Source organism: Triturus cristatus, chromosome 12 (assembly GCF_964204655.1).
Source record: "Triturus cristatus chromosome 12, aTriCri1.1, whole genome shotgun sequence".
Classification (NCBI taxonomy): domain Eukaryota; kingdom Metazoa; phylum Chordata; class Amphibia; order Caudata; family Salamandridae; genus Triturus; species Triturus cristatus.
In genome coordinates, this window is record NC_140595.1 from 96485009 (window position 1) to 96496208 (window position 11200).

The following is an 11200-nucleotide window of genomic DNA, read 5'->3' on the forward strand; positions in this document are numbered from 1 at the left end:
GGTCCTTAGCAATTTTGTTGAAAAAGGTCAAAAGGCTGGCGTCAATATCTGGTGTTTCTGCCACCTTGTTCGGAATATCGGCCTGGGACACTCTGACCGCAATCTGTTGCGAACTTCCTGGTCAAAGCATTCCCTAAGATTTTCATGCGAGTACTCCGCTACCTCCGGGGCAGGAGCCCAATCTGAGGAGCTGGGTTAAAAATGTTTGCCCGGTTAAAGGTGAATGGGGTATTGGGATTCTGGGGTGCCATATTGGCCACAAGAATAACCGCCTCCCTAGTCTTCTTTTTGGGGGGACCGTCGTTATTCGATTTCGTAGAGTCAGTGTTGTCAGTGTCTATGTACACCTTTTGCTTGCACTTCGCCTTTCCACCATCTGTGGTAATGGTGGTGGGATAACCATGTTCATCCATGGTCGCCTGTGGCAAGCTAGCTAATGCGCCTGCTTGAGGCCACTACCTCGACTTAGATTTGCTTTTGCCCAAGGGGGCGTCATCTTGGGGTTTGAGAGGATTCTGAAAACCATGGCGCTTTGCGAAGCTTTGAAGCTGTTTGGTGATCGGTTTCAATGCGGCTGCCTAGGCTTGTTGTACTGTGTTTGGCACAGTGCTCTCAATGGCCATGTTTACCAACTGCTGGACCGAGGCATACAGGGCGTCAACAATATTATCCTCTAAAAGAGTCTCCTGTTGCCCATCATAATAGGGTTCATCCTGCTCATCCTCATATCTAACCCACTCTTCCATTTTAATATTAAATAGTGTACTCCTGTATGTATACAGATAAGTTCAAGCCAATTATAGGAGGAGTCAGGGGGGAGCCAACCCAGGTGCACTCACAATACTCAATGTTCACTTAGCTCCTCAGTAGTGCTGTATTCCACAATTATTGCAGCCCTCAGTCCAGGGTGTCAAGAGCCGAAAAACTGACTTTAAGGGAGAGTGCACTCGCTCCCAGGGCTGACTGTTGTTGCAGCCGGTCAGGCGTCCGATCACTCTCACAAACTCCGTGCTTTTTGAGCACCGGTAATGAATTTGGGAAGCACTTGCCGTGTGTAGCCCAAATCCGCCCAAATGTAGCCCAATTGGGCTACGCACGTCTGGCTGCGTAAGGCTCTGTAAATCAAAGTCGGGCCCGATGAGGGGAGGCCTCCGACAACTAGCGCGGGAGACTGCGGTCACACCAGCTGTTAACACCGCTTACCTCGGTGTTTCGCTCTACACTGCCGATACGGGAGCTCCAGGTCACGCGCTACCGAGCGCTAAAAGTGTACAACAATTGCGCTAGTAAGCGCAGGCAGAACACATTTTTAAGTCAATAACAAAGCATGTAAGCGTAATAATCATACCAACAAGCAATCGTTGCTAATTCAACAACAAAGCATATAAGCATAATAAGCATACCTATCAAGAAATCGCAATTGCAAAAAGCATTACACCTCATCGGCAGCTCGTTCCCTCAAGAGCAAACGTGTGTGGGAAACAGCAGGCTCCACATATAACAATTACAATCAAAGTAAAGATATAAGGAAAATAGCACTTATCTCTGCTGTGAGCAGCAAAGAAAGAAGCTCATGGAAAGGAGATGACTCTTATAGGGTCTGATGGGATATGATTGGTTGCAAGAGCATCATGGGAAATGTAGTTTATTTTTATGTTGAAACGTTTTCATTGGCTGCTGTGATTTTAACAGTAAAGAAAGAGAAGCAATAATCTGAAGCCTGCGGTCCTGTACTAGAATCAGAACTGGGATAGAGAGAACCAAAACCGGCCCAGAACTTGATCAGAGAGTGGTTCCAAGAGAGAGCCTGAAAGGTACCAAGAGGCAGAGGTGTGCTGAATGCTGTATGTTATGCATATGTTGTGCATATGCTTTTACCTGTCCCCGAGACCTAAAACTGCCCACCGCCACAGTCACCTACCCTGCCCTGAACCCTAAAACTGCCCCTGTTCCTGGCCCTGAGCCCTAAAACCGCCCCCACCCTGCTGCAGGCCCGCAGCCCCCTTCCCGACCCCGAGCTCTAAAAGCCTTCCCCTTGCCCTGAACCCTCAACCCCCCCCCCCTCAAGAGCCTCAAGGGTGTATCACCATGCGTCCAACAAACATGCTTTAACCACGTATGACCGATTTCGTGGTAAAGGCATGTTTGTGTTAAATGCTTCGTGGTAAAGGCAAGCGTGGTAATGCATGAGTTCTAATGGCATGCGTGGTTGACACAGCGTAGTAAATACTGTTTCCTGATAAAAATTATTGAACATTTTCCATGGGGCCCAGCACACAACCTTGCATAGCTTGTACACCTACTATACCACTTACCACCATCTGTACCAACCAAGTTGGTACATGTATTTTCTCACAGGTTAGGTTGTAGCAGTAAATATGGTCAGCAAGGGGATAGCCGACTGGGTGCCCTGAAGCAGAACAAGTCTAACAGCGCTGTTATCACCAGGAACGCATTTTTTTCATATTCTGTCATTCTGCCACTCCACCTGTCCCAGATAGGTGAAACCTTGATTCTACACCCAAAAGAATGGAAGGAAGACTGTACAATCTCTCATAGATTTGGATTCGACCTGCCCACAGCAGACATTAAGCCGGATAAATTTGGGCTACCCATAATGAGGTACTAAGTGGCATGGGTTTGTTATTTATTCTGTTCACATTCCCTTAATGCTTCACACCCCTTATCTCACAGAGAGATTTTTTGACTTGCTTACTACTGCTCAAACTTTGTTCTTTTTACGCATGTATAGAATTAGGTATTTTTCTATGTTGTGCAAAGGCCATTGAGGCTATATACAGAAATAGAAATGAAAAGTAAATAACTACTAGCTACTTGAGCATTTTACTTATTGAACTGCAGCATTCAAAATCAGTATTACCTAATAAGGTTCTGTTCCTCTGAAAAAAAATTATGAAAGAAAAATGATATCGAGCAATTATCTCAAAGAAATATTATAAATTAGACGGCTCTGCTGAAAACTGATCACTATACTAAATGAGGATAACAAAGGGTACTGAAAGATGGGCAGCACACTGTGAAAACTTTGTGTGCTGTTTTTCAAAACGGTATTTATAGTTCATAAATAATGTTTCAGTTAGGATTCTCTACTTAGCTAGATGTGTCTAGAGTCTAAAGACACAAGTTTAAAACTTTGAAGGCAATGGTCAAAAGCAGTGACGAAAATAAAGTATTTTGCTCTTAAACTGACTGCTAGTCGAGTCTATATTAGCTTCTAGTCAATACTCCATTCAAAAGTAAAAAGTAGGGTTTTCCTTAGAAGAACTATTTCACCACAAAAGGCAATTACGAATTTCCTCAGGCTGTAGCATGTCCACAGCCAATCGATTTTTCTCTAGGGAATGCTCTCCATCTGAGCCACACAGGGAGATTCCTCTGTGTCTTTCTGTACTACTTTCCAGCATGTTCATTACCCTTCTAACCAGTGACTCCTTCAGGTTTCTTGTTAACAATAGAACCAAATGTGGGTGGAGTGAAGGCATTTTATGTTCCTGCTCCACCTCTGGAATGCTTTGCTCCATAACCTTCAGCCCCAATTGTTCATGCAGATTTACCAAAAAATTATATATTTTCTTCTGCCCGACTAGTCAATAGATTGTTCCTGGCAGCTCAAGGTAGAAACATCGAACTGTTCTGTAAATCCATGAAAGGAACAAATGAAATCAAATCAAAATGGACTCCCTGAATCACAAGACCCATATGTGTATTGTTTCAACTGATTGCACACACGCAAAGTTGGTTCCCGACATACTTAAATGACTATGCACTAGTTTCTCAGTAGACAGGCTCGGGAGTGTAGAAAATGCTTTGCAAGGCTGAAGATCTGGAATTTGGAGATACATCACATAAGTTCCGATCGGAAAACCACAGCTGTCTTGGCTAGAACGGGGAATCTGTTAAGTTTTCTGTAGTCAACAGCCGCATCTAAGAAAACCCCTTTCTCTAAGTATTCAGAAAGGAATGACTGGTTCATCTAACATTCAGGAGCAGCATGGTGACATTTACTCTAGGTAGCCAATCAACTGCTTTCTTCAGATAAAGGAACAGAAGAAATTTGTTTTTATGAAGCACTTACACAGATAGCTAAACAGCCAGCTTACAGATGGAATGATTGTGTATCCCACAATTTGTTCAAACAGAACATTCCTCCTGGTTTATGTGTGACAGCAAACTCAACTTTACTTGGAAAGGGGGAAGAAATGATGCCAGTCCCAGTAAAATTGTTATAAACTCCAGACAGTTTACTTTAGTGTCATTTCTTAGATTTGTCACACTCTTTAAGAGTCTTTAACTGGCAGTGGATTTTCCAGCATGCTGAGGGGAGTGAGTTTTCACTATAGTTTGGGAAGTAATGACAAAGTATGAACTATTGACGATATTGCATTCTTCAATGAGGTTTTTGACCATGGCAGAGGATGGTGGTGTAAAACTCACATTTTCAAATGTGTCATGAGAACCACATGAAAGTGAGAGGCCAAGACGTACTAAGCTTATAAACCGTTAGAAATGGGGATCTATGGTTGGCTAAGGCTTGCGCCAAAGCCAGGCAGAGACCACCACTCTAGTCAGGGCGAGGGAGTTACACGCCAAAGATAACCCCTGCTCACCCCCTTGGTAGCTTGGCACGAGCAGTCAGGCTTATCCCGGTGGCAATGTGTAAAGCATTTGAGCAACACACACAGCAACAACATACTAGGCACACCACAAAAGGAACTCCACACAAGGTTATATCAAAAATAGCCTTTGTATTATCATAAAACACATTAGAATAGTAATCACACAATATACACTGTGTTAACTGGCACTGGGCAATATTTACAGGGGATTATATACACATGACAGGGCCACGTGGGCCACTGTCAGAATCATCACTTAGTAAAGATAATAACTGTAGACATATAATAAACGTAGAACACAACCAGAAATTACTGGCAAACACTGTACTCGGCATGATCCTGTAACATAAATCATATTATGCACAGTATCACATTAGGCGAGAAATATATTCTGCGCCAACCTCATAAGCCTAAACATATTAGACCATAACCCCCTAAGCATAACTCACATTAGGGAATACTCTTACTAACATAAACCGCATGAGGGAATAAATCATACCTAAACCACAGGAGAGAATAACTCAAACATAACACAGTATGGAAAACCTCATAATCATGAAGCTCATTTTAGAGGCATAAATCAGGGTGCGTCAATCATACTATATCCATCACATTTCCTAGCACCACATAAATCACATTAGGGCATGGCGCCCTATTAACCTAACAGTCCCCCTGGCCAACTGGCCATCTCAAAGGGGCTCAAATGCCGTATGTCCAAAAGTCAGGGCGCGCTGCCAATGCAGCAGAAGTCATGGGGTGCGCAATTGCGCTGACCTAAACGTTGCAACTGACACTAAGTGCTGCGCAGCTGTGAAAGTACTGGGGCAGAGGGGTGCATCTCACTCCTAGCTCAACAACCATGCCCCAAAGAAAGAATGGCCTAAACGTCGCAGCTGTCCACTACTTGCTGGGCAGCTGTAAGTATTAAAATGAGGCCTGGACACTCCTGGTGCCCTTTGAACCAAATAAGCAAAAATGTTGCAGCTGCCTGCGCTGGTGCGGTGCAGCTGAGGATCAACAAAGTAAAAGGGGCCCTGGCATGACGGTGCCCTCGGGGCCTCCACTGGGGCTTATTCTAAATATAATTGCTCCCAAAGCATTGCAGCTGCCCACTGTCAGGCAGGGCAGCTGGGATGACCAAAACTAACGGGGCCCCTGCACAGCTGTGCCCTCGGGGCCCGACGGGGCTCATAATTAACGTGTCTCCCATCGTTGGAGCAGCCCCCTATCAGGCTATGGCCGCTCGGGAAAAGGGATTCGACACTGTGCCTCACAAGGCACCACGATGTGCGCCGGGAGCACCCCGCCCCCCCCCCCCCTTGGGGACTCCTAACTTTTTCACCAAGGCTGCCTCCCAATCGGCGCCCACTCACCGGGCCTCGGGCAGGACTTCTTCTAACGAGCTCGGCTGCTTCTCTGCGGCATGCACGACGTGGGCTCTTTCCTCATCCTGAGAGCCCCGCGCTGCCATCGGCGGCCTCAGCTGCCACTGCTCCCTTCACCCGGGCTCTTTGTGTGGACGCGGGGCTTCCCACGGGAAAGCGGAAGTCCCGCCCCACGTCAGGCCTCACGCCGCCTGACTTCCCGTTGTGGAGCACTCGGGCCGCAACGGTGATCTCCTTCCCAAAGGTAGAACGTGGGGTGGGCACCTGCGTTTAAAAATGAATATAACGCGGCCATGTGGGATTTAAATTATCAAAGCAAGCGGGGTGGGCACCCGCCGTTAATTAAAAGCAAACGTGGCATCAAAGCGGGGTGGGCACCCGCGAAATAAAGAAAAATGAGGGGTGGGCACCCGCCGCTGTAGGCATGATGGGGGAATCCCTACGATGGGAATTCCCTCTTAAAGGTGCTCCAACTCGGCACTGAGCAGCCCCGAGGCTCTCCCAGGAGCCAAATTTCAGTGCTCTCAGGGTGCAAAAGGTAGTCAACGTCCTGGAGGTCTTGGACTATGAAAGAAAAAGTACAGGGTCAAAGCAAGAAGTTCCTTTCCTCCAAAGTCAAGCGCTCACAAGGCGCTAGAAGCAGGCATGGGGTCCTGTAGAAACAAGAATAAGTCAAAGGGTCCCAAAAACTCCTTAAGGCATCAAGGAGGCAATGCAGGGCCCAGGGAGGCAAGCCCTCATGGCAGCACCCCCTGGGCCCCAGCAGCAGCACGCCCCAGCAGGAACAACACACCAAGACTGAACATTTTCATGGGGTCATAGCCCCTATATTTATACTACATTTCCCTTTGTGTAAAAGTGCAGGGCATGGGGATACCAGTCAGAACTGGTTTAGGGGGGATTTGGAGCATTTGCTCAGCTCCTCTCCCCTTTGTCAGGTGGAGGCTCAGTGATCAGAGATACCACAGGGGCGGAGCCAGCATTGTGGAGGGAAGGCACAGCCCTATTCAGGTCCCAGGTGCAACTCCTCCCTCCCATCTGCATGCAGATCTCTCTATTCAGCACTGGGCTGACTCACCCTGTCTCCTGGAGCCACCCACACCCCTCAGCTCCTGTCACTCACAAGCCAGACATGAAATTCACATCAGGCAGGCAGACACATAGCACACAGAAATGCCAACTTCTAAAAGTGGCATTTCTCTACCAGTCACCATAAGTCTGTGCACACCATTGCACAGCATTTATTCTCACGAGTTCATACATACTAAACTCGACCCTGCACTCCTCTCATACCATTACAATGGACACACATATCTCCCATGCATTCCTATGGGAGGGCAGGCCAATCTCACCACACCCACTCATAGCAGTCTTGATCTGTCTACTAATTTTTCTAAATCACATGTGATGAAGTTTGGCCTGCCTAAGACAAAGATAATGATATTCATAGTGGATGGTCATCATATTAGCCAGGTTGACAAGTTTTGCTATTTGGGTGTTCAACTAGACTCTGGTCTCAGCTGGCATCCTTTAATAAACCATAACGTGGCGACTTTTAAAAGGGCAATGTTTAGTATAGGTGACTTCTCCCTGCGTTTGGGACGCACTCACATAAAAACAGTCCTGGATATATTCAAGGCCAAGTGTATCCCAATAGCCTGTTATGGGTGTGGCATTTGGGGTTATGGGTCAGTTACCCCGATCCAAGTGGCGGAAAACAAATTCCCCAGGGGCCTCTTAGGGTTTTCAAAAAGTATACCTTATGAGGTTGTTCATGAAGAGTTGGGCATGGGCCATGTGATGGATTTTATTTGGCTCTGCCCTCTGCTGCTTTGGCTTTCAGTCTGGTGCAAGGAGGAGCTAGAATAGAATAGAATAGAAAAATATTTATAGAATGTGTAGCTACCCTGAGGCATCCCAGCGCTAATAGCAGCTGCAGACAGAAGAAGACAGATTACTGGGTGGGTTTTTGGAAGAGCCATGTTTTGAGAAGTTTCTAGAAGGGCAGAAGGTTGGACTCAAGACATACATGAGGGGTAAGTGTGTTCCAAAGCTTGGCGACATTATACGAGAACAGATGCCTGCCGCTTCACACCTTTTTTATTTTGGGAACTAAAGCAAGGCGGAGGTTGGTCGAGCGGAGGCATCTGTTTGGGTGGTAGGGAGAGATGATAGATTGATAGGCGGTCCCTTCCCCTCGAAGGACTTGTGGGCTAGGCCTTAACAGGTTGATCATGCAAGACTGCATGAACCTGGATAACTTTTCTCTGATCCCCTGGCTGACCTATGTTTCCTCCACAATGAAAAGTTTAGGGAAACTAGAACTTTATCATGATCCAAGTGGTATTGCTCAAACCTATAAAAGATGGGCCACAGCAGCGTTCAGAGATAAGATGACAGCAAATCGGGAGGCCTCAGCCCAGATCAAGCTTCTAGCACGTCACGCACTTTTGTGAAAACCGTAAGCGGCTTGGAGCCGTACTTTACCTTGGACATGCCACATTACCAGTGACTGCTGACTTTTTTCAGGCTTAATCTATTCCTGTGGCTTGTGCCTTTCATTCATGGTTGCTTTGATGACTCTAGGCTCCCTGTGTGTGATTGTGACAATGTTTCCATTAATGATACCTATTTTAACTGATTTATATTTTTTATTAAATGTATTGTTTTGTGTTTGACTATTATGATGTGATCTCTTAAAATCGAATAAAGAAGATTAATTGATTGATTGTGACAATGAATGCAACTTTACCTGGAAAAGGGGAAGAAATTAAGCAAGTCCCAGTAAAACTGTTATAAACTTCAGACAGTTTACTTCAGTGTCATTTCTTAGATTGGCCACAATCTTTCAGAGTCTTATACTGGCAGTGGATTTTCCAGCATGCGGTGGGGAGTCAGTTTTCACAATAGTTTGGGAAGTGATGGCTGAAAGTATAAACTATTGACAATATTGCATTCTTTCACTGAGGTTTTTTACCTTGGCCGAGGATGGTGGTGTAAAACTCACATTTTCAAATGTGTCATGAGAACCACATGAATGTGAGAGGCCAAGACGTACTGAGCTTATAAACTCATGTTGTTGGAGGTCTCTATAACAGCTTTTAGCCCTTAACAGTAAGGATAAGATGAACATTCATCAGGCATAGATGAAATGCAATATAGAGAGTACCGTTAAGGCCACCCTAGAGGCAGAGTTGTAGCCCAACAATAGACATTTGAATTGACAGGGCTGACTGACTATGGTAAATTAGAGGAACTACACAAAGTCTGCCTTGATAGGATTCTTAATGTAGGTATCAAAGATGTCTGCAATTGCTTAGTGGTCCTTTTACGGCAATGCCTCTATATCTTGCTCTAGAAGGAACATGTGAAATGTCCTCTTGATAGAAACGGGTTCAAGTCGACAGACCTGAAGAGTCCCATTCTCGTTTTGGAAACAATTCAATAGACCCTAAAAGCAGAAGCTTCCGAGGATGCTGTTGAACTTCTGACATTAACATACCAGCCACAATACATGGGGTGGGTTTTCTCACACAGTAGAGAAATACATTTTATTTAACTTTTTGACAAAATAAAAGTTAACACCACCCAAAAATGACACCTCTCCCAGGGAAGGGGGGAGAGCAAAATCGCGAATATCCTCACAAATTCTGAAATGCCAGGAGAATACCTTTTCTGAATCCCTTCCTTTGGTGAAAATAGGGTGTAGCACAGGTGTCAATGTATTTGTGTGGGGTGGGACCCCAGTCTGGAGCAAAAAGAATACTACATTTTCAGGAGAACCGTTTTAGCAAGCTCTCTGTAGTTCATTCGGCCATTCTCAAACAGTTAGGAAGGAGGGAAAGCTTAAGCAACGAAGTAACTCAAAATCTGTTTACAATACACATCGAAACATAAATGCTCTCGAGATCAGCCACTCAATAAATCAAACTTCCAACAAATATTTATTCCACTTTGTCAAAAACGATAGGGACCCAACGACACATCTTTTCCCACCTAACACATAATTAACATTAAAAACTCCCAACATCAACAGACTGGAGAGCTTTGGGTGCCATTCTATAGCTGAAAGTATATAGGATTTGGGCTCACCCCATAGGAAATCCCAACTACACCTGTTATTATTATTCTTTAAGCACACCCATACCCTAGAAGTAACCACCGACCGATTGTAATTGTAAATACCTAACTGCATTTTTTTTTTTTTTCTTAAGCTGGAGTACTTCATTTGGGGATCAAGGGTACGTCATGTTAGCAAGAAACCAAAGAAACCTTTGTGGAATTTCCAATTATGCCTCCTACGCCCTCATGTGATGACACCCCGGAGCAGCAGTGATATCTGTACAGAGAATATGCTGATTCTGCGATTTTGTTAAATAGAATTTGATTGGACAACTGTTTCTAAAAATGCTAGAAAAGTTGAACTATAATGAAAGAAAAAATGTAATGCTTCAATAAAAATTGTTAACTTTTCTTTGAAATAGCAGAATTCAGGACATTTATTTCTATGGCCGCAATCACCGAGCGGTAACAGCTAAAGTCATCTTTTGACTTATCACTAAACTAGACGTCACAGATGGTTGGCACCGAAGGAACCTAATTAAAATCGTAAGCCTTGCTCTACCAATTGCTGAAACATTACCCGGCAGTAGAGAATCATGGGTGCTGGCAAGTATTTTTGTTGAGCTAGGTGAAAAGCTTTTTGGCATCTCCTGCAACTGCACCTCACATGCCCATTTAGTGTGGCTTGCCCCCTTCCATTCAAGCCCCACCTTTCTCATGACATTATAATGAACACCTTGTACTATATTGTACTGTATCTGCATGTAAAAGGCATTTCATACCCCTTGACAATGCACTCAAGCACATACACCAAAGGGTAGCTTGCTACTTTATGGACATGCTTGGATGGAAGAGTTTGGGGCTGTGGTGTGGCCTACGTGGGACTTTTTTTATGTTGTGCAAGAGTAGGGTTGTACTCTTATAGTAGTATTGTTACTACACCTTAGCATGTACTGAAGCAAATGCAGTGAGAGACAGGGTGCTGAAGCGTATTAAAACGCCAGTGTAAGGGGAGAGAAATGGTATATGCACGCAGAGAGGCATGTGTGAGAAGTGTTTAATGTCTTGTGTGGATGGAATTTGCTGCTAATATTGTGCTGCTAGGCTTGAGTTACA

At 44.9% G+C, this 11200-nt stretch overlaps 1 protein-coding gene across 2 annotated transcripts in view; it reads left to right on the forward strand.

Moving 5' to 3' along the window:
• LOC146772716 (cathepsin S-like) overlaps nucleotides 1–10503 on the forward strand; it is a 138048-nt gene extending 127545 nt beyond the window's left edge. For both annotated transcript variants that reach the window (XM_085638765.1, XM_085638766.1), the window contains one exon: nucleotides 10237–10503. In XM_085638765.1, coding sequence (XP_085494891.1) covers nucleotides 10237–10336 — 100 coding nt within the window. In that variant the 3' untranslated portion in view covers nucleotides 10337–10503. The remainder of the gene's footprint in view (nucleotides 1–10236) is intronic.
• The last annotated feature ends 697 nt before the right edge of the window (nucleotides 10504–11200 follow it).